Genomic DNA, 23,841 nt, shown 5'->3' with positions numbered 1-23,841 from the left:
AGTGGCTGATTGCTGGGATCACGGCACTTGTGCCCAGTGGGATGCATGTGTGTTTTGCAGGGTGCTTTGGTTGCCCTGGAGCCCATCCCGTGGTGCTTCCCAGCCACCAGCCATCTCGAAGGGTCTTTAGAACACAGTCACACAGGATGTGGTAGCTTTGAATTCCCTTCCCTATTCCCAGCCTGCCTCCCATTGAACAGTGTGTAGTGCTGCTGTTTGAGCCATTCATTGCTCGTGCAAACCATCCAAAGACTCAGTAGAGCAAAGAACAATAAGATTATGTTCACAGTTCCGGGTCATGGAACTGAGCATAGTGGGAAATGGCTTCTGCCAGGATGCTGGAGTCAGCTGAAGCCCCACTGGACACAAACCCGGTGACTGGGCTCTCCTGTTAGTCATCCAGAGACGCCACATGTGGCCACTGCACGCAGCGTGGGCATCCTCACAGCTTAGAAGCTGGTGTCTCAGGAGCAAGCACTAGAGACCAAGGCAGAGACTTCTTGCCTTTAAGTTGCTAACTTTATTTCTTCTGGATCCTCATACTGGAGTAGCCACAAACTCAGCCCAATTTTCAAAGTATCCTAGGGGTGGAAAGTCAAGATTTAGTAACAGACCGAACATGGAGGCTGAAAGAAGGGAACGTCCGCATGCTGCCACCACACTGGCACACACCAGGAAGAGAACGCAAAATGTGTGTGCACAGTACATAGTGATTCAGATGAAAAAGAAAAGTGCCACAGGGCAGCTGGATGGCACAGCAGATGGAAGAGCTTGCCACCAAAGCTGGCAACCTGAGTTCTATCCCTGGGACCCACAGGGTAAGAGAGAACTGGCTTCCTCACATTGTCTGCTCACAAAATACATGGAAGTTTTAAAACCTTTTGTTAGGAGGAAGCAACTTACTGTTTATTCTTTTGTGTGACTGACCTGTCTCGGTGAGAATTAACGAACCCCCTACGTTACCCACCTAAACCTGTGCATTAGTGTAGTCACTGGAGATCATGGCTGCCCCAGGGTGCCCAGTGCGGAGCCCACTTTCTAAGCACCCAGGCAGCACCCATGCCACCTGTATTCTGACTCCGTGAGCCATGGTGCTGCCTGCTTCCTAAAGACCAGATGCCCACCTGTGGGCCACAGGGCCCCTAGATCATTGGGAAACGGTGAGAAGCCAGGCAGGCGCTTGTCTGTTTTGAGATAGTAATCTGTCACCTAGGCAGGGGCATGTCTGTTTTGAGATATTAATCTGTCACCTTTCCTTTATCTTTAGGCCTTCGACATTATGAAAGTGACCCATGGCCGAGAGCACAGCCTGATTGAAGATTTAATTCTTCTCCTGGAAGAATGTGATGCCAACATAAGAGCCTCCTAAGGCCAGCCAGAGGGACAGGGGAGGTGGCGCACCCTCGTTGAACGCCTTATTGAGGTCACACACTCTGTGATGTTTGCTATGTGAACCTCCTGTAAAAAAATGCCATTCTGTGTTTCTGTGGGTAACTGTGTTTCTGTGGTGTGTTGTGAGAAGACCCATTCATGGTCAAGCAGAACCATTACAATAAATACAAAAGTTGAAAAGAGTTGAAAATGCCATCTGGCAGCTTGGCTTTGCCTACTCATGGGTGACTTTGATGTTTAAAATCTCAGCATTGGAAATAGGAACTTACCAAAAAATAGGATGAAAGGCTGGGTGGTGGTGGTGCACACCTTTAATCCCAGCATTCAAGAGTCAGAGGCAGGTAGATCTCTGTGAGTTCAAGGCCAGTTTGGTCTACAGAGTGAATTCAAGAACAGCCAGAGCTATGTAGAGAGAGCCTGTCTCAAAAGACAAAAGAAAACAGAAATAGGATGGAATAAGCTAAACCTTCCTCTTTGGATGGATATAGAGGCCGTTGGACTAACATAATCATTTTCACCTCTACTCCTAAACACAAGTGTATGTCTATTTTGTCAAGAAGTAGATGTTTTATTGCTGTTCTTTTGTTTTTATTGACATGTATTAATTGTACTAAATAATGTGATTCGCTGTGATATTGCAGTGCTTGAATACACGTGTCTAGTGTGCACCTTCCAGGACAAATCTGGCCTCCCTGTCTTTCCCCTGCCTCTACAGTTCACGTTTCTCACATCACCCACCCTGACTTTCACACACGAGGGAGAAAGGGTCACACTCATCTCCGTCCCTGGCTTACTTCCCTTCGTACAATTTTCTCCAGTTCTGTTCATTCTGCTACAGATGACAGAATCTCACTCATCTCTACAGATTAATAATATTCTGCTATTTACCTGTCCTTCCTTTTTCCTTGTGCGTGTTGGTGAGGGCCTAAGGTGATTACAGCCTTGGCTGTGATGAGTAGCTTCACAGTAGACATGGACCGACAAGTATGTTTGGGGGTTACAGAGTTCATTTCCTTTTGACATGTACCTAGAAGTAGCATGGCTAGATCCCATGGAGTCCTGTTCTCATAGGGCCTCCTGTCATCCTGGTTTCCGTTCCCACCAGCAGTGTTCCTTTTCTCCATGGTCACACCAGCATCTGTTACCTGGGGGTCGTGCTTGCTTTGTCATTGGCTCTAGTGGCATGGTAACTGCGCACCTGATTTTCACTGCAGCTTCGGTGTCCCCGATGACTGATGATATTATTGTGCCTCATGTGCTTGTGACTGCTCAAAGCAGCTGCTCATTGTGTAGTCAGAATCTTGTTCTTTGAATTCCCTACACACTATAAATATACTATGCATTATGGCTATGAACCCTTCATTGGGAGGACCGTGGGCAAACAGTTCTCTCATTCTGTAGACTGATTCTTTCCTCCGTTGTTTTGTGTGCTGTACAGAACTTCCGTGTAACCATTTGTCTCTCTTTGGTTTTGTTCCGTTCACTTTTATAATAATATAAAAAAACCCATTGCTTATTCCAGCATCTGGGCATTGCCCACACTGACATGTCTCCATGCGTATTTCCAGTTCAGATCTTGCATTTGGTCTCTGGTCCATCATGAGCTGAGTGTTAGGCCAGAATGACAGATGAGAGTTCGGTCTCCATCTCTTGCATGTGGTGCCCGCTTTCCCTGCATACCTTGCTGAAGGGGCGAGCTACTCAGCCTGCATGGTTTGGGCACCTTTGTGGAGAATAAACCGATTCTAGGTGTGCGAGCCAACTTCTGGGCTCTCTGTTCTGTCCCACTGGTCCTTGTATCTCGTATTACTCTATGACCACACTGCTTCTGCCATCACGGCTCTGGAGTACATCCTGAAGGGAGGCCCCGTGTTGCCTCTGGCCTCGTTCTTTTTGCCGAAGATGATTTTTATCTGTTCTGAGCCTTTGGTGAAGAAGCAGAAGTTTCTTTCTGAATCCCTCTCCAACACAGGAGTCTTTATCTCAAAGCCCAGTTCTAGGTCATATCAGACATTACCAGAAAAGGGATGTAAGCCTCACACAAAAAGAAAAAGATATGGAACTCAGCTCGTTGTGTAAACCTTGTGAACATTTTATAATTCTTTGTGTATGTTATTATTTTCTTGAACTTTGTTTTCTGTAATTGCTTGAATCTGTGGTTCGGTGTGTTAATGGGCAGAGCAGAAAGCTCTATTGCCCTCCAGTAAACTGTGTTCTCACCACTATTCAAATGGACTGGCTTCCTCTGTTATTGTTGTCTTGTCTATTTTCCAACCCTTTGGCCTGTGTCTCTGTCTTTCTGCTTTAGATAAATAACAAAAGTATTTTCCTTGTCCAAAAAAAGTTGAGCCTTGTATGGTTCCCTGGTCCCGGAAGCAGTGTGGTCCTTCATGTTTCAGTGAGAGTCTGGTAGTAAATCAGGCCCGTGGGTTGTTGCAGATGACATGGTCCTTAGACAACAGACTTCCATCCACACCTTACGTTACATGGATACAGATGCAGGGGATGAATGCAGAACCCAGAATGGCGACCCTCAGAGGGAGGGAGGGAGGCCAACACTGTCAGACGACACACGGTTGTCTTACTGAGCCTGAAGGAACAGGCCATACTTTCATGACAGAGAAAACTGACAGCTGGAAGCCGGGGTCCGCCTGCCAGACAACCACTGGCCATGGAAACAGTGAAGTGTGCAGGATGTCTTATGCACACCCACAAGCTCCAAGGCCTTTTCCTACGGGTGCTTCTGCTCATGCCCCCGCCGCTATGCAGTCAGCACATCCGTAAGGCACATGCAGTCTCTACTAACCACAGTAGCATGCAAGGTGGTTTCACAAGTGAGGAAACAAGCTTGAAGTCAGATGTGCTGGAACCCCCATCCCCCAGATTTATTAAGTAGCTCTGAGATGACCTTGACCTCAGCCTTTTTGGAAGGACCAGTTCTACCGAGTTCAGCAAATACGTATTAAATGATTCTGATGTTTTCCAGGAAAAGATAACACAAAGGCCAAATAAAACCCATATGATCTCAAAATGAACACTGTCTGGGAGAACTTGTATCAGTTAGATTTTACTGTGTAACAAATAACCCTAATACTTAGAGGCTCAACTTAATTTTGTTTAGCTCATACTGCTGTAGGTCAGTATTTTGAGCTGGGCATTTCTGATTTGTCCCAGGAATTATGGCTCCACATGGTCATCGGTAGGTTGCTCAGAGAATGGGAGTGGCTAGGTGATGTAGCTCCTTAGGTTGGCTAACCAGCTGTGCCCACGTGCCAGGAGAGTTCCGAGAACAGTAAGTCTGTCAACCCCCAGTCGACCAGGACTTTTCAAGCCTGCTGCCGTCACATTGGCTTTAGTCCCACAGGTCAATGCCAACCTCAAGGCCAACTTTGAATCACGTTCCCTTCGTTGTAGAAACAGCTACAGTCCCACTGCAGGGCACAGACACAGGGATTGGGAGATAGTGCCATCTATGGCGTTCACCATAGTAACCCGGAAACCATCTTTATGTTACTGAACATTTAATGAATATGATGAAATCTACGCTCTATCCTTCCAGAAACAGAACAGAATAATTTGTTATTAGGATCCAGATTTTTAGAACATCCCAGAGTCCGTCAGTGAATTCTTTGTCATTCTCACCAAATAAAAAATAAACTTCCTACATTTTGGAAAAGAGAAAGCCAGTAGAGAGTTGCACTGTTCATTCCCTTTAAATTTGCTGGGGAAATGCAAAGGCCCCAAGAGAAAGTCGGGGGAATAGCTAACGTGACCCATGGGCAGAGTTCATGAATAGATTGCTGTACTTGCCAACTTTCTGAGTGAAATTTGTCAGTCACTGATGATCCTGGATTAAGAGATTTGTCTTCACGCCTCCTAGAGAAAGTCTGATGGGCTTTGAAATCCCTCTCGGCCGGCTTGTAATGTGTGAGGATGAAGGCGCCCTGCCTGCATCCAGTTTTAATAAAAAGCAAATATTTGAGCAGAGGTAAACATTTACCCAATAAAATTCTAGCAAAATAATTTTGGCAAAGAGGGAAATGGTCAGAGAACACAATTTAAAATCCGTGTCGCCAGTGGCTGAGGATTGATTGCGGCCCCAGCCTCCGCGAGACTGTTTCATTAATCCATAGTCATTGTAGCGGCCGGCTTTTTTCACATCAGTAACTTGACGCCATTAGTCGCTCCTCTGGGATGAGAACACATTCAAACTGAAAATGAACACGCCGGGCATAATTTATAGCCGTGCCACATGAATGCCAAGAGTGTGGGGAGGAAGCTGCTTGGGAACCTACTCACAGTGGCTACTCAGACCTCACTTCCTCTGAGCAGCAGCCAGACAGCTGCAAACCACAGCTCCCAGTTAGACTAGCTGCAGGGAGGGCGGGAGATTCCATACAGAAGCCAGATGTCTTGAAAATTCCTTCTAGTCCAGTCAGGAGTGGATGTTAGGCTCCCACAGGGGAGCCCACTGGGATTCTGCAGGGAGAAGGTTCTGGACCTTGTCTGTGGAGCACCGTGAAATCCTCATGATGAGCAATCAATCACTGAAGGAAGCTTCTGGATGGCGATGACCCCTCCTTTCCGCTGAGGTCCAGAAGCGATCAAGCTGATGGAGGAATAAGCAACACCCCCAAGTCAGGATACCTTCTCAACTCTTCGGGCTTTGTAAACTTCAAGTGGATGATGCTGACAGCATGTTCATACTAATCCAAAGCAGAGGGAGCCACAGCTCTTCCTCCTCCATCTCTTCCTCCTCTGTCGCCACCTCAGGACTCCATCTCCCTCCCATTCAGTTACTGACTCTCCCTTCTCCTCTACCGAGGGAATACATCCTACCCATCCCCTGAATTACCTTTGAAATTTCTTATCCATTCCCAGAAACTTCCCAGGCTCCAGCATCGTCCCTCAGCTGCTGGACAGATGCCTCGTTCCTCTCCCCTGTTATCCTCCCCTTTCTCCTCCCTCAGAGCTTCAGAGGCGCCTCCCAGAGGAGCCTCCCGTCATCATGCCCTGTATCTAGTCTTCCTGTCCTTGAGAGACAATTTTCTGTCCTTCTGGAGTCTTGTGTGAACGTAACCTTCCACTCCAGCTAGGCTAGCCTCCCAGGCCCAGACCCCAGTCTTTGTCAGGGCTCTGTGTGTGTGCGTGTGTGTGTGTGTGTGTGTGTGTGTGTGTGTGTGTGCGTGCGCGCATGCATTATAGAATATCACTGTGGGATCTGAAACTAGAAAGGAGGGGGGACATGGAGATCTGAGGGACTGTAGGGAGAGGGTAATAGAATATTTTTGACATACGAGTAAAAAGGGGAGAGAAGTAGAAGAGATGGGTCCATCCACAAATGTATCAACCTAAATATGAAAATGCCACAATGAAGTCTGCTACTTTGCATGCTGATTGTAATCCATTTTTAAGCAGTAAATATAGCGGCTGGAGAGATGGCTTAGAAGTTAAGAATATGGGTTGCTCTTTCAGAGAACCCAAGTTCAATTCCCAGCGCTTATAATGGCAGCTCACAACTATCTGTAACTTCAATTCCAAAAGGAATGTTTCCCTGTTCTGACCTTCAAGGTAGTGCACAGACATGCATACAACCCGATGCTTACACATATAAAATAAAAATAAATTATTTTTTAAATTATTTTCCCTTTTAAAATAAATGTTGACTAAAAACTGTAAGTCAACTTTCATTCCTATGAATACTCCCAGATGAGGCAATGATGTGGCTTTATTTATTATAGAATATTATTTTAAGGTGTGTTGCTTTTATTTATGCTGCATTTGTTTAACTCTGTGAAGCTGTGATTCTGTGCCTGTCTAAAACACCTGATGGCTCCAATAAAGAGCTGAACGGCCAATAGCAAGGGAGGAGCAAGGTTAGGCGGGGCTGGCAGGCAGAGAGAATAAAAAGAAGGAGAAACAAGGAAGAGGCAAGAACTCATCAGGGGCTCTAGGGGCCGGTCACCCAGCCAGCTGTGGAGTCAGAGGGAAAGTAAGATAAGAGAAGTAAGAGAAGGAAAAAGCCCAGAGGCCAAAGGCAGTCGGGGATAATTTAAGAAAAGCTGGCAAGAAGCAAGCCAATCTAAAGCCGAGGTTCCTAACCAAGAGAAAGCCTCTGTATGTGGTTTATTTGGGAGCTGGATGAAGGCCCCTCCCCGCAAAGCCAAAAGAATAAAACATCACATAACGTGTAGCTCTCTGGTGTTCCTTGTGTCTATATTTCTGCTTAACTCTATGGTAGAGCATCTTTATTGTAACATTTTCCAGGACTCTTTCGTTCCACTGCTCTTGCTGTGAATTTACAGGAATCCTTGCTCATCTTTTGTTCACTAAAGGATAAAACTAAAGGGGAAACGCTGATTTTTAGTGTTTTTAAAAGGTGTTGTCCTAGTCTCTGATCTCAGTGTTACCTCTCTGGGAATATTAAAGATGGGAGAGAATTAATTTTTCCTTGCTATGTATTTTTCTATCAAATTGTCTTATTTTTTTTCTTGTGCTAGGCTCCAGATTCCACATCTGTCTTTTCCCCTGTCTCTGTTTATAATTTAAGGTAGGATCCCATTCACCTGCTCCGCACTTCATAGCTTCCTGTTGTAGAGCAGGGTGTCCTGCAGCAAGGCTTTCCATCAAAACAGTGGAAAGGGAACTGTGAATTTTTGAAACACTGGAGAAATTTAAGGGCAGTGGAGGAAAATCTAGGCTGATGTGGAGATAGATGTCAGAGTGCCAAAACTGTCCCCAAAGGCATTCGTCAGTGCCACAGTCTCGGACATCAGAAGCTTTCCTGGGAAGGAGTCAGTTTCTATGGCATCCCTGAGCCAGTCTGACCTAGAGGAGAGCCTGTCCCTATCTCACTGAGACCTCACATGGCTGAGCATTTACTGTAAGGGGAAATAGCCACGCTGGGACATGTGTACTGAATGATAAATGAAGGGAAGGAGTGGCAAAAGGCACCCGTGCCACCAACACATAATGACAAGGCTGTGTGAGCCTGCTGTCTCGGCAGGCAAAGCTGGGTTGGGCAAGAGACATCACACTTCAAATCGATTCAAAGTTGTCTCCAAGCAGCGGGCTTCCCAGGGCTCTACAAGAAATGGATAGATGGCCTCACACAAGCCTGCCACCACCCAGACCTCAGGAAGCCCAGAAGTCATCATTCAAGGTCAGCAAATGACATTGACTGTGGTATTCAGGAACTTGAGATCCAAAGCAACTTGAATTCTAGCCAGGAAAAACAGACTTAGATTTCACATAATGGGAATAAAGTAAATTATAGAATTCTGGGAACTCGAGAATAACTTCATATCATGAAAATGAGAAGGGGGGCTCATGAGCACCCACCCACACTTGAGGAACTACTGACAGTTAATGTCTGCTGGACAAGGGGAGAGAGCTAGTTTTAAGTATGTGGTTTCTGTTAGGTCTACCATGCTCCAGATGGTGCCTCACCCTCGTATCTGGCCAACAAAGATTGGACTCAATGGGAAGGAGGAGGAGGCCTGAAGTAGGGACCAGGTGGGGAAGGGACAGGGGCAAGTCTGTAGGGAGTTACACAGAGAAGTGGGGCATGTGAATACGATCAAAATACACCATATGCATGCCTGGAATTCTCAAAGAATTAATAACATATTACACATTTTTAAAATGACAGTCTGTAATTGAATAAGAGTCATGCAGAGTCCAGAGGTGAAAACATATTTCTGAAATCAAAGTGGCAATGGATATGCTTGTCAGAAGACTGATCGCAGTGAAAAAAATAAAAAAAAGAAAACAGGGTGGGCAGGAAGACAGCTACAGCTAGGTGTCCCTGACAGTGTTCACAGAGGGGAACACATAGAGAACATAATAAACACAAAGATGTGGGAGATATTTAAACACGAGTTATAGTTTGATCAAAGAACCAGAGAAGGGCGAGGATACAGAGGCCAACCTGAACACACAAGGTCACAGATTCCTCCAATGTGACAAAGGCATTGACACAAATCAAAGGTCTGGTGAACCCCGAGTGTTGGGGACTGTGGACCCCCAGATCCTGAATTTCCTGTAAACAACTTGTTTTCCTATGCTTGCAGCTGCTCTGAGCAAACCATTTGTTTTCCTGTGTTTGCGGCTGCTCTGAGCACAGAATGGGAGTGGTTTCTGGTGGGCTTGCAGCTGAGAGTTAGGGCATGGCCATTAGTCAAGGAGACCCTATATAAGTTGCCCTGGAACACAATACAGTTGGCATTCTTGATTCAAGGGGGCATTCTTGGCATTCTTGTTTCAAGGATGATCTCTGTCTCTGTCTCCCCTCCCCCCCTTCAGGAATGACGGTAGAATGAAAGCATTTTAAAGCATCACCGCAAGAGGAGTTATTACTCACAGACCACAACCTGAAGGATGTGTGCCAAGCCTGGGGGTGTAGCTCAGCGGTAGAGAGCTCCCCTAGCATGGGATGGCCCTGGGTTTCATCCTCACTACAGCAGTGCACACCCACCCTAAAACACACACCGTCACAGGATGGGGAAGGAACCACGGGTGAAAGGTCAGTATGGTAGAAGCAAGGGGAAAAGAAAACAACCAGCAGCTGGCACTCCAGGCCACGCAGAGGCTCCTGACCTTGGCAGTGGCACCGACCTCTCCATATGATTCTTTCACGATTAGAAGTGGTAGCTGCTTTCTGTTGTTACTAAATTTGGGATTATTTTCCTATTAACAGCTTATTTATTTTTATTTGTATGTATATGTGTGCTTGTCTGTGCACCACACACATGTGAGTGCCACAGAGGCCAGAGGAAGAAGGCATCAGAATTCTCTGAGCTGCTATTATAGGTGGTGTTGAGCTCCCTGGTGTGGCTCCTGGGAACTGAACTCAGGTCCTCCGCAAGAGCATGCTCTTAACCACTGAGCCATCTCTCCAGCCCTGGGTTAACTTCTTGGTCTTTCTGCTCTTCCAGTGTTCAGTTCCCTTTCTGTTTTCCAGAATGTACTTTAACACAGGGAGTTAAAACCTCCAGTGTGGATGGGGAAGGGGCTATGGGGGCCCCATCCCAGCTGAGGGTCTCTTTCCTTTGGGTGTGTCTGCTGGCAGGTGGCGCATTCCCCAGCAGATAATCCCGTACCCATGTGCATATGGGCAGCATCAAATGGACTCAGTGAGATTAATAATAATAATAATAACAATAATAATAGGGGTCTAAAGTTGGGAGGGAGATGTGATGGGGAACTACTAAGAAACTTTGGAGGAGAAAGTTAGGGGATAAAATTAAATTGCATATGTGTGTGAAACTTTCAAAGGATAAGTAAAAAGTATTCTTTAATGATCATTTACATTGTTCCCAACTGTGTCGCCACCATCCCCCAAACAGCTTCATCTTTCCAAGGTGTAGACAGCAAACGCCCTATAAACAGCAAACACCCACCACCCTGAACCAAAGCAACCTCTTAGTTTTCCTGTGCACCAAGGACTCTGTTTTCATACAAAGTGGAACCAGATGATGCTCATCTTTCTGGGTTTGCCCAATTTTCACTTAGCACAATGTCTTTGGAGTCAGCCATGTTGTAGCACATGGCAGAGTTTCATTTTCAGGCCGAATATCACGTGTATGTCTACATCATGTTTCCCAGGTCCATTTGAGCTGCTCCCGACTTTGGGCAGTTGTGAAGAGCCCTGCTATGAGGTCTAATGACTAAATATCCCAGGAAAGTTTCTGCTTCCTGTGTGCTTCCAAGTAGTCTGCAAGTTCTTTTGGTAGCACGCTCAAAGCTAGAATTGCTGGGTCGTGAGGTCAAGCCAGGTTTATTTTCGGACGAATCTCCATGCTGCTTTGCACAGCAGTCAGACTGTTGGAGATCTGTCCTTGCAATGTACAAGGATTCTCATTTCTCCACACCATTGCCAACGCTGTTGTCTTCCTTTGTTTCGTTTGAAGTGGGAGTCTAACTATGTAGCTCCAACTTCCCAGATAGCTAAGATTGTAGATACATGACACCTACGACACAGGGCTTATTGTTTTCTGGGGTCTTGTTTTGTTTATTTAATTGTAGCCACCCTAATGGATGTGAAATGGAATTTATTGTAATTTTGATTTCCATAACGATTAGCTAGACTTGACATCTAAACTGCTTTTTAAAGATCTGGAATAAGTATAAAATATTTTTCTAGGATACTTAGGAATTTTTGTTTTAAAAGGTAAGACTCACCAAAACTCACCAGAGACGCATGTGCCTGTAGTCCAACTACCAGGAGTCTGAGCTAGAAGATTTGTTTGAACCTAGGACTTTAAAGCCAGCCTGGACAACATAGAGAGACTAAGTTTCAAAAAATAAAATCCAATGGAGGGGATAATAGCTGAGCCACTGTGCAGTGCTGTGCTGTGCTGTGCAGTGCTGTGCTGGGTGTTCTTGCATCCACTGGGCAGGTTGTGTTCTTGTGCCGTGAGGCCCTGCAGGCGCTGCTCAAAGATGCAAGCAGAGGAATCTTCATCCCTCACATCTCTAAGGATGCAGTGAGACCACATCAGACACAATGGTTAGTGCCTTTTGACAGTGGGGAACTATCTGACATTCACTCCCATCTTTCAGTTCAATGTGTTTCATGGGTCACATGATCTCCGATTATGAAGGTGACACTTAGGACAATTTCTATGGCAAATTGAGTCCCAAAGTACAACCCCCAAGGGGCCCGCATTAATAATGGCCCATAAGAGCATCAGCAGGGGGCTCGAGCCGGGTTCTGGCGCAATGAGATGCGGTTGCTAATGTAGCATTTCAGGAAGACACAGACAGGAATGTGTTATTAAGATGTGTGCAATGTATTCTCCTTTCAAAAAGGGATGCTCACATTACCATAGACACCACCGGATTACAGAATAATGAAGACAGAATTCTTTTTGCTTGAATTGGGATTTCCCTGTGGCTGAGTTAAGAAGCATGACCCAGCACCAGTGAATTGGAATGACTTTTCTTAAGGATCAACCACTCTGATTGCTTTGTTTATGCTCTAGGCATTCCTGGGCGGTTTACTTTGTCAACACAGGAGCCAGTGCCCCCAGTACATGTGTGTGGGAAGCCTGGCTGGATGGTGCATAAGTAAAACCTGTAACTATAGCAAGTCTGCCCAGCAGACACTTCCCTGAGGTGTCAGGATCTGAATAGGCCTGTGCAGGACAATATACTGCATATCAGAAGACACTGCTAGCATCTGGGCTAGGAGATGGCAGCTGGGTAGAGTCGCTTGCCACATCGGCCTGACGACATGAATTCCATCCCAGAAAACTATGGCTGGGATGAGAGAACTGGAAGGTGTCCTATCATGCGCCACTCACCGTGAGCCTGGTGACTCCATGTGTCGGCTCTACCATGTGATAGCCAGATTCTTAGGTTTGATATGAGGAGCGCTGACTCAGTACATTGCAAACGCGCAGAAAGTGGAGAGAAATAAACAAGAAGCTGCCCAAAGCAAACAAACAGAAATGAAAGGAAGAAAGAAACATAAAAGCAGAGAAAACTAAAGGGAAAATGCATTGCATACACACAGTCACGGGACTTTGCTGTGGGTGGACTTCCGCCATGCAGGACATGAATTTTTAATTAACATTAATGATTAAATATTATCTAGCTCTTTGATTTTCTGGTTTGCTTTACTTTTAAACATTCTCTCTCTCTCTCTCTCTCTCTCTCTCTCTCTCTCTCTCTCTCTCTCTCTCTGTGTGTGTGTGTGTGTGTGTGTGTGTGTGTGTGTGTGTGTGTCTGTGTATCAGGCCACCCTGCAGGAATCGGTTCTTTCCCTTCATAGGTCTGGCAATTCGACTCAGATAGTCAGTCTTAACAGCAAGTGCCACCACCCCTGGCAGCTGAGGTCAACAGCCACTGAAAGAGTACATTGAAAATCTGTTCTATGCAAGACTAGGTGCTGGGAATCAGGGAAGCAGACATTGTCTCTGCCCAATGAGAGCTTGCGGTCTACCTGTAGATACGCATCCTGGCATGAGAAAGCATCACTGTGAATGGATGATGAATGGATGTCTCCCATGCTCCAGGGCCTCAAGGACAGTTGCAGCTGTGCTATTTGCTTTTCTATTGCTGAGCTAAAAGGCCATGACTAAGGCAGCTCTCAGAAGGAAGGATTTATTTGGGGCTTATGGTTCCAGAGGGATAAGAGCCCCACCATCACAGTGGGGAAGCGTGGTAGCCGGCAGCAAGTACCTCAGCAGGAACAGCTGAGAGCACCCAATCCCACATCACCCATCCCAACCACAAGCAGGAAACCGAATACTCAAAATGGCGCAAGCTTTAAGCTCTCAAAGCCTGCCTGCAGTGACATACTTCCTCCAGCAGGGCCACACCTCATAAACTGCCCAAACAGGGCCACCAAGTGAGGACCAAGCATTCAAATGCCAGAGGACAGCTATCATTCAAGCCACCACTGTCTCCTATAGAGAGTCCTCACTGAAGGCCCCACAGAAGGAAAGGGTACCAAGAGACAAGTGAAGGACAACTGAGAGACTGGGTTGAACTCTGTCCCCTTCTCAACTCACCTGTTGAAGCCCTAACCGTAGGCGCCTCCAGACTTAACTCTGTTGGGAGAAAGGACTTTTAGTTTGTAATTAAATGCAAACCAGGCCAATAGCATGGGCCCCACTCCAGTCTGACGGGTGTCCTTCTAAGTAATGAAGGACACAGACACTGAATGTTGTAAGAAAGGACAGGGTGACAAGACAATGAGGAGGTGACCACTGCCAGCCAATGAGTGCAGCCCGAGAGGAGCCTGAGCCAGCCAGACCTGATCTTGGGATTCCAGCCACCACCCCCCCCACTGTAGGGAAATCCATTTCTACACTGCTTCCCTTCCTTTCTTCCTTCCGTTTTTAAATTTGAAGCCTAAATAAACTATATTAGAGTGTATTATTTACTTCCCTGTATCTGTGGGAAAAAAACAAACAAACACCAAACTACCTTGGAGAGGAAAAGATTCATTTTGGTCTCTTCAATTTTTTAAAAATTTTTATTCCTTGTATGCTCTACCCATAGTTCCCGCTCCTTCCTTGGCTTGTTTCTCATAGTCCATCTTGAAGGAAAGTCATGGCAGGAACCTGGAGGCAGAACAGAAGCAGACACGGTGGAAGACGACGTTTCCCTGGCCTTGCGTTCACCACGGTTTGCTCCGTGTCTTTTATTACACAGCCCAGAACCACTGTCCCAGGAGTGTCACCGCCCACAGCGAGCTGGGGCCTCTCACACCAATCATCAATCCAGAAAATAGCCCAAGCCTACAGGCCAGTCTAATGGAGGCATTTTCCCAATTAAAGGTCCCTCTTCCCAGATGACCCTGGCTTGTGTCAAACTGAAAAAATAAAAATTAAAAAAGTTAACCATGTACAAACTGATATTGACCATAGACCACGATGTCTGTTTGACTATTTTTTTTAAACTCTCAGAATTATAGAAAAGTTGAAAATAAAGGCCATACGTTTCCCCTCAATTTTTGAATGAGTTTCTGAGCTGCTAAAAGTTCTTCAGTCTTTCCTACTGGTCAGGCACAAACGCCAAATGAGGCAAATGGTTTGGAACAGGGGATTGATGCGATTCTTTGGGAGGAAATGAACATACAGGCTCTGGGGAGTACAGAAGACACAGGAGGGGTGAGGAGGTGGGGTGTGGGGAGATACAGGGGATGAGGAGGTGGGGTATGGGGACATACAGAAGGGGAGAGGAGGTTGGGATGGGGGGATACAGGAGAGGAGAGGAGGTGGGGTATGGGGGATACAGGGAGAGAGGAAGTTGGGGTGGGGGGATATAAGAGGGGTGAGGAGGTTGGGGTGCAGGGGGATACAGGAGAGGAGGTGATGTGATACGCAGTTTGGACAACTTGCTCTATCTCTGCCAGGCACTTGCAACCTTGGAGAAATCACCTCCATGTCCGGTGAAACTGGGTCTTGGTTTCTCCCAAATGGACCATTTGTGATTTTATGTCTGAGGGGTTTTTATCAATTTGTTTATTTATTTGAGACAAGGTCTCAGGCAGCTGAAGATGACCTTGAACTTACTATGACCTCGAACTTCTTCCTACCTACACCAGGAGGGTTCTGGGGTTTCAGGCATCTGGCACCACACCTGGTTGATGTAGTTGGTGCTGGAGATGGAACTCAGGGTTTTGTGGATGCTAGGCCAGCGTCTACACTCCATCCTGTCTGCTTTAAGGACTGAGGACAAAACTTTTCTAGTCTAATGGAAGGCTCCATGTTTACCGGCTTTCCTCTTCAACATGGCTCTGTCTCTTACCCTTCGGTTGCCTCCTCCAGGTGTGTCCAGGCTGCAGCCCAGCTCCAGTCCCTGCAGGCCTGTCTCTTCCTCCACACGCCTGGGACGCATCATCCATTCTCCCTGATCTATCCATCAGGCTGTCCTCTGTGCTGCCGGACATCTGCCCCAAGCCCTGGAAGCTGAGCCCATTAAATTACTGTTTTTTTTTTTTTTTTGTTTGTTTTTTTTGCCCTTTCCTCTATGGGCTCCAAGGCTCTGGGGAAGAAGCCTGGGTCTTGCCTCTCTGTCACTGGAGGCACTGACTGAGGGGCTCACAGTGGTTCATCAGTGGATACATGTTTCTGCGGATCAGATGAGGAATGCCTCTGAGGTAGCCTCAAGCCAGCAGGGGACAGGTGACACACAGTCCACACAACAGGAGGGGAGGCTGAGGGTGTAACCAAGTTCTCAGGAGGGGCAGCTTTCGAAATGGATTTCCATCCATGGAGCCAGGGTGGCCATACACAGGGCATCACTACCCAGGGGCGGGGACTAAAAACATGCCGTAGCTCCACAGAGGTTTGCACAGTGTCTGTCTCGTCCGCTGTTGGTCCTTTACTTCCAGAACCATGTGTGACACGTTGCAGGGACTGCCAACACTTGAGCAGTGAGCACATGAGTAGCAGAAGCAAGTCCTGGAGTTTCCAGGGCCCTCTCCAGCTATTCCTTCTTCCGCACATCTCCCTACACTAAGCTCCCAGCCTGCCCTCCTGCCAGTCCTCAGGATCAAAGACTGGGACAGGCAGAGCTCCACCCTAGAGGTCTTCTCTCAGCAGCTCAGGTCAGCTGAAGCCGGGCCAGGCGGGATGTGACCGGGGATCAGCTGCCCTCAGGACCTAGTTATGTTCTTGTCAGCGCAAACAAGACTCCTGTGTTTTCGTTTTGCCGTTCTTAGGAAGCTCGGTGTGTTTTAATAAGGACCTTAGAGACGCCCTCCTTTGCAAGTGGAAGAATAATTCAGGTGCAGTAATTAGGGTCCGTGCCGTGGCCATCCAGGTGGAGGATCCTAATGAGGGCTTCGCTGCCCCTCCACCCTCTTCCTTTTGGGGCTCTCCCACGGGGGGCTTTTACTAGAGAAAGAGCAGATCCACTGTCAGCGAAGGGAAGTCCTGCATTACTCAGGGTTCCCCCGAGGAGCAGAACCAATAGAACGTGTATGTAGAGAGCAGGGAGACCATGGCCCTGCACTCAGTAATAGACTGGCCCAGGAGTCAGCGGCAGACCATGGCACACAGGCTGAGATGCCACGCGGTGGTCAAACAGGTGCTGATCACGGGCAAGGTGTAGGCCTGCATCTCCAGCACCACAAAAAAGTAAAGAAATAAAATGACGGCGGGGGTGGGGTGGGGGCAGTCACTAACCCTGAAAGAGAGGTCCCTGGAGGCTATGGAGAGGTATCCTACCACTGATGACGTCAAACACACTACCATGGAAAGGGAAGTTCCTCCCTCTCCCCAGGGCACCCTGAGCTGTCTGGGGTCAGGATTGGCATATGTGACCTTTCCACGTAACAGGAAGCCCTGAGGTTTCTGAAGTTGTGGCTTCTCTAGCCATTGTGGCTCTGACATACAAATTTCCTTTTCATACAGCTCTCTCCACTCTCCACAAACCTGTAAACCTGAGTGGGTAGGTGGGCAAAGGGCAGGTGGTTAGGATGGGAGTGTGGCTTCTCTCTAGCCCAAGGAGGGGGAATCAATTGAGAATGAGGAGCGGGTTACTGAAGTTAGCATTTCAGGATGCCAGAAAGGGAAATTCATGGCACGGGAACCCGGGAGTGGTGGAAAACTTTGATGGTGGGAAATCCATAATTTTTCAGAGAGTGTAAGTAAAGAATCAAGGCAGGCCGAGCCTCCTGGACAGGACCCCTCTGCTGCCGCTAGAGTCAAAACATCCCTTCTCCGAAGCAGCTCCTCGGAGGACTGTCTTTCCTTAGCCAGCCATGCAAGGTATTCATACCAGGAGCACCCTGCCTCTTGCTTCTCCCACTTCGAGTTGATTTGGAATTGCATGTGTATGGGTGGAACATTCTAGACGACACTGAGCCAGACCTCAGCAATATGTAGCTGGACTCAGCTATGTCCTTACAGTCCTGTCCACTCAATGCCACAACATTCTTTGCTTGGTGGAGACCCAGAGCTGAGGTCCCAAGCTGGGACAGAGCACAGCTTCCTTCTCTTTTCTTCCCTGGGAACTCTCAAGAAGTGATCTCAGGAACCCCGAGGTAGGCTCCAGTTCACAGGGCAGGAACCCACCTGTTCACTAATAGCAGAGTTGTCCTTTCATCCCCCAGATAGACAGGCAGATATGCATTAGCACAGCGACTAAGGGGCGCAGTTTCTCAACGAGTATGAAGTAAAGATTCCCCAACTGTTTATTCAAAGTGGTGTGGAAAAGAGAAGGCTGGGAACCACCTCACTTGTCAAGGTGTTTGTTGCCAGGACAATTTGTAACTCTGTCACTCAGCCACTTGGAAGATCTGGGTTGAAGGAACAGACAATGAGGCAACTTTCCAGCCTGGGGAAAGTAATGTGAAGACAGTTCTGTAATGTGGGTGGGACTAGCCTTTAAGAACTTCCTATGAGCAATGCTTTGTGTATGTGAATGAGGAACGTTGACCTCGAGACGTTCTGCAGGAACAGCTCTGCGGAAAGAAGCTGGAATCCAGGAATCCTGAGTGTTCGTGTGAGTTCAATCTGCAGGTCTCTGAGCAGGGACTCACAACCAAACATGAAACTTAGCCCAAACCCAACATGAGCCCTACCACCAACCCTACCCTAAACAAAACCCCAACCCAAACTCTAACCCTAACCCTAACTAAAACTCTAACCCTAACCCTGAGCCTTAACCTACTGCTAACACAAATCCTAACCCTAACACAAAACCTAACCTTAAGCCTAACCTAACCCTAACCTAAACACTAACGCAAACCCTAACCCTTAACCTAACCCTAACTACACTCCAGAAGTTCCTACAGAAAACCCTTCAAGTTTTGTTACTGCTAAAGTTTAGATGTAGTAATATGAGCGGAGGGGCTGTGTCCCCAGCACCCCGGCCACCTGGCTAGCTTATACCCTGATATAATTACACGGACACTGTATTCTTTTAAATACTGCTTGGCCCATTTCTATCTAGCCTCTTCTAGGCTAATTCTCACATATTAATTTAGCCCATTTCTAATCATCTGCATAGCACCGCTAGGTGCGCTTACCGGGAAGATTCTAGCCTATGTCCATCCTGGGTCGGAGCTTCATCGCGTGTCTGCCCAGGAGAGGGGAGCATGGCATCTCTGCCCCAGAGCAGAGCTGTTGAGTCTCTGAGCTCACTTCCTCTTCCTCCCAGCATTCTGTTCTGTTTACTCCTCCCACCTATGTTTTAACCCATCAGGGCCAAGCAGTTTCTTTATTGCTTAACCAATGAAATCAACAGATTGATATATGACACTCCCACATCATTTAGATATTAAGTGCCCCCTGCCAGGTCTATGTGGTAATGGGTTTGTCCCCAACCTGGCACTCCTGGGACACCTTTAAGAGGTGGGACCTAAGGGAAAGTTTCCATGCCATTAGGATGGCCCAGGTGTCCTTCCTCGGGTACGGTCCTGCTCCTGTTCCCCTGCCCTCCCCCACTCCATTGTATAATGACTGTGTAAGACCTTGACACTGTGATTTTGGACATCCAGGCTCCTGAACCTTAAGCCAAATTGTTTCTCTTGCTGATAAATAACTCCTATTCTGACAAAAGGTCAGAAAATGAACAAAAATCACGGTTGTCTTAGGCCTGCTGAGCAAAGAAAGACCAGATCACAGCACGCCCCGCCCACTGCCTACCTCTAACCACTGAAAAATCCCAGGGGAAACCAGACAGGACAGACCATGCCTTGGCTCTGACACCTGAGAACCCAGACATGCCCTGCAACCTCCGAGTCCACTACAAACCATGGCTCTCAAACCAGTACCTGACTTCAGGACTCCTCAGCCCAGGGGGGGGGGGGGGAGAGAGAGATTCCCAGAGCGCACAGGTTTCTTTTGTATATAAAATTCCCCTTCCTTCCCCTTCGCCTAAACCCTCTGTGTCCTAACTGAATTTCTCTGCGGCTCTGCGCTAAGTCACAGAAATCACCTCCTGCCCCCAGACACCAAGTTCAGAGACGGATGTGCATGCCCTTCTTTAAGATGCATAGAAGCACAGCCCAAGAACCTGGTTCATCTTCTAAGGGAAGTGCTGAGCCATGTGGAAACTCCTTTTGGTACATTTGTGAAACGAATGGACAAGCGAATCCAGGAAACAGGTAGAAGGAGGAAAAGCCAGCTCTCTTTGGGGACATCAGGAGATCTTTATTCATTGTTCAGTGGACAGATGAAAGCGTGGCCGCTTGATGTGTGTAAAACTCCTTGTAACAATGTTTTATTCCTCTTGTTAAGGCTAGTTCACAACTAGCAATTTATGCCCAGGAATGTGTCAGAGGAGTAACAGAAGAGATTTACACTCAGTGTTTGTGACAGTGGGAAGTGAGCACAAGCTCACAATCTGTGGCTGGGAACCGGGTGCGTGGATGGGACCCGGCCCCCGAGATGAAAGGCTCTGCAGCTGGCCCAGAGTTCTATCGTTAGGGCATGCTCTATGCTGTTCCAGGAAATGCACACGGTGGTACTGAGGGGGAAATGGACCTGACAGGGTCATATTTGAGGTTATTTGGAAAGAGGCAGACACAAAGAGAGAAACAGGTGCACACGCACGCGTGCGCGCACACACACACACAGACAGACACACGCACACGCACATACACACACACACACACACAGAGAGAGAGAGAGAGAGAGAGAGAGAGAGAGAGAGAGAGAGAGAGAGAGAGAGAGCGCACAAATTAATGGCAACAGCAGCAGCGTTTCTCACTGGTGTGAACTAAAAGGTGATTTTTATCTCTTAGCTCTAGCTTGTCCAGTCTTTAAAAATCAAAGACTAAAGGTGCTTAGGAAGCACACCTGTAATTCCAGCCCTTGGGAGGCTGAGAAAGGCAGGGTGCTGTGACTTCAAACCCAGCATACACAACCTAGTAAGTTCCAGACCAGTCTGGGCTACAGAGTGGGACTTGCTCTCAAACCAAACCAAACAAAAAGTGAAAACCTAAAAAGCAAACTGAGCTCCTGGGTCCCACCATGGAAGAAGGAGCAGGGCAGTTCAAGCCAGGTGTGATCGTGTGTAGTTGCCATGCCGACACTGAGGAGGCGGAGAAAGGAGGATCCAGGCCAGTGAGAAATCCTGCCTCGAAAAATGTGGTGGACCGTGCCCAGAGAAGAGCATCTGAGGTTGACCTCTGCCCCCACACTTAGGTCACCCACGTGTGCCCCATATAGACACACACACACACACACACACACACACACACACGGATAGCAATCTAGAGACTGTGACTGTGCAAACGAAAAAAGTGTTTCTCGTTGCTTTTTTTTTTTTTTTTTTGGTTTTTCGAGACAGGGTTTTTCGAGACAGGTAGTTTTGGAGCCTGTCCTGGAACTAGCTCTTGTAGACCAGGCTGGTCTCGAACTCACAGAGATCTGCCTGCCTCTGCCTCCCGAGTGCTGGGATTAAAGGCGTGTGCCACCACTGTTTCTCATGATGACACTCGTTGTCCTGGCCAGTGCTCATCAGTGGGCCCGTGTGAACTGAGGACAGGCTGAGCTGACAGGTCATGTCTGACCCCTGGAGAACAGAGGAATGGGGGTCTTCATGGAGGAGTGGGACGACCGGAAGCAAGCCCGTCCATACCATGAGTTCCCTGTTCTCCCAAGGGAGTGAGCTGTACACAGCAATCCTCGAGCGTCCGGAGAAGGTGTCACTACCACTAAGACCCCTGATTTGGTTTTTATTTGTGGTTTCTTTGGTGACCTTTGGGGACCCAGGAAGGTCTTGTTTAGAATCTGAGGAGAAGAAAAATGAGGGGTCTTAGGGACCCACACTCCAGGCAAGGTTGTCAGAGCAGGTGTCCTGGGCAGGAGCTAGAGCATGTGTTTGTCTTGGTGGCCACCTGCCTGTCCCCTAAGCACTGGCATACCCGATGACTGGAGGTACCCATTGCTATCTGTGTGGATGCCTGCCCTGGGGGTCAGGGGCTGCTCTAGGAGCTATCTGTACAGTCCTGATCTTTTTTCTCCTCCTGGAATGTGCTTAGACATAGTTGACACAAATTCCAGTGTAACGAGGAAGCCTGTGTCTCGGCTTAAGTCGTCCCCATCACTGCGCACACCCCGATTCTGTGTAACAACAGAAACGCTGAACTGAGGTGGACTCTATACCATGCCAGTTGACTCTGGCCCGGAGGACCATTCCTGGGATTCGGTGGCTTAGCCCTCACCTCCATCCATTCCTGCCTGAGTCTCTGATTCTTTAGAGGACAGCGCCCAGTGGAACTAGACAGGGGAATCCCAGAGACCTGTGGGGCCCCACCCCAACCGGGCTAAGGTGTAGCTTTACCATGGTGACCCACCTTGGTCCTTGAATGGAATACCTTTGTGCACAAAAGAACCTGCTGGATAAAGAAGGAGGCGTGACTCTGGGGAGAATAAAAGTGAACATTTAATGCCACCATAGTTTGATTTTTTTAAACACCAGATTGTTTTTTTTACAACATTTTATACCTCATGTGCCACAAAGTCAGAGACCGTAGCCAGCAAACAACATCTTCACACCAGGAAATCGCACAGAGCTTCACGGTTTCGTGTCACCAGCTGATGAGACTATAGAATTCAATTCTTTTCTGGACTGTTTTCCAGACAGTCTGTTCATATTTACCATAAGCAAGCCAACAGCTAACTTTTATATAGTTATGTAAAAGCCCACACACAAAACCCAGCCTGCATACAGACTGCTGGGGACCTGCCCAAGGCAGAAGAGTTAAAATTTCGACTATTGAACAAATGACCGTGTTTGAAAAATTAACAGCAAACACTCGAGAGCTAAGAACTTAATTTTTAAAACAGCACCAATCCTCTACCCAGTTAAAACAGTGACTTTGAAACATCTGACTTAAAATGAAGGCGTATGGACTTGTGAAGTTGCCAATTCTGATACAATGAATGCACTTGAGCAGGCCTTGTCTCCAAGTCCCCAATGGGCCCATTTCTACAGATAAGCATATCGATATATACATACATACATCACTCATGTGGACTCTCATAGCCAGAGCTGGAAGAACGGCAAAGATTCTGTACCACAATGTCCTCATTTTACAACTTAGAAAATCCGAGTTCTGGAAGCGTTGCTTGTGTGTCCCAGGCCATAGGTAAGTCTACTGTTGACAACGGAATTAGACTCGGGGCTTTTGTCTGAGGCCCCTCATCTGTGTTACGTGTGTTCTGCACAGACACACCCATATGTACACGTACTGGCACAGAGGAGCAGTGTGTGTTCATGTGCACCCTCTGGGTGTAAGATGGTCTAACAGAGAGAGTCCAGGCATCTGGGCTCATGTCCCAGGTCTGCTGTGAGTCCCTTCTGTGACCCGGGCCAGTTAGTGACTGTGGATGTCATTTTCTTCATCTATATATGTCCTTCCCCACGCTGGGGAGAGCTTCCAAACCATGTGCCACCAGCTACACCATCCCTTCCCTTCCCAACTATCCCAGGAGGGCAGCTTTTATGGCTCCCCCACACACTGCCTAATACAGGGGGACCTGAGGCCCAGAAGAATGCAGCAGCCTACCCAAGGTTTATGGCTAGTGATGGCACCAGCTGTGGCCCTGGCTCCCTGCCTCCTAGCTCCATGCTTTTCCTCCCAGTTCTAGCTGCCTCTCAAATGAGACTACGGGCCCAAGCCCCTCTCTGCCTTTCAGAGATCCAGCGAGGGGACACATGCCATACGTTTTATGGGTTGTAAGACTCACTAAAGTGCTTTGGTTTCTTTAACAAATAGATCGTTACAACATCTATCCAAAGAGAGGACCTCTTGGGGATTTCGGGGATGAGTAAAACAATACTGTCAGCACTTTCCCCAGGAGCTGTGTGAGGACCCAGTTGGAGGAGGCTGCTGGATCCTCTGCTACTGAGGCCCAGGGAACCTGCTTTCCAACTTCGTCACCACGCCAGCTTGAAAGGAAGAACTTGGTCTCAGTCCCTTTGGCTGCCTACTAGAGAGACAGCCAAGCAAAGCTCTGCGCTTGGAGGAGGACG

At 47.6% G+C, this 23,841-nt stretch overlaps 1 protein-coding gene across 1 annotated transcript in view; it reads left to right on the top strand.

Moving 5' to 3' along the window:
* The window catches only part of Smyd3 (SET and MYND domain containing 3), a 556,763-nt gene extending 552,336 nt beyond the window's left edge, over positions 1-4,427 (top strand). The window contains exon 12 of the mRNA XM_075989284.1: positions 1,268-4,427. Coding sequence (XP_075845399.1) covers positions 1,268-1,369 — 102 coding nt within the window. The 3' untranslated portion in view covers positions 1,370-4,427. The remainder of the gene's footprint in view (positions 1-1,267) is intronic.
* Positions 4,428-23,841: the final 19,414 nt, after the last annotated feature.

This window comes from Microtus pennsylvanicus, chromosome 10, assembly GCF_037038515.1.
Source record: "Microtus pennsylvanicus isolate mMicPen1 chromosome 10, mMicPen1.hap1, whole genome shotgun sequence".
Classification (NCBI taxonomy): Eukaryota; Metazoa; Chordata; class Mammalia; order Rodentia; family Cricetidae; genus Microtus; species Microtus pennsylvanicus.
Note: the sequence above shows the minus strand (reverse complement) of the source record. Positions and strands in the feature narration are given on the sequence as shown.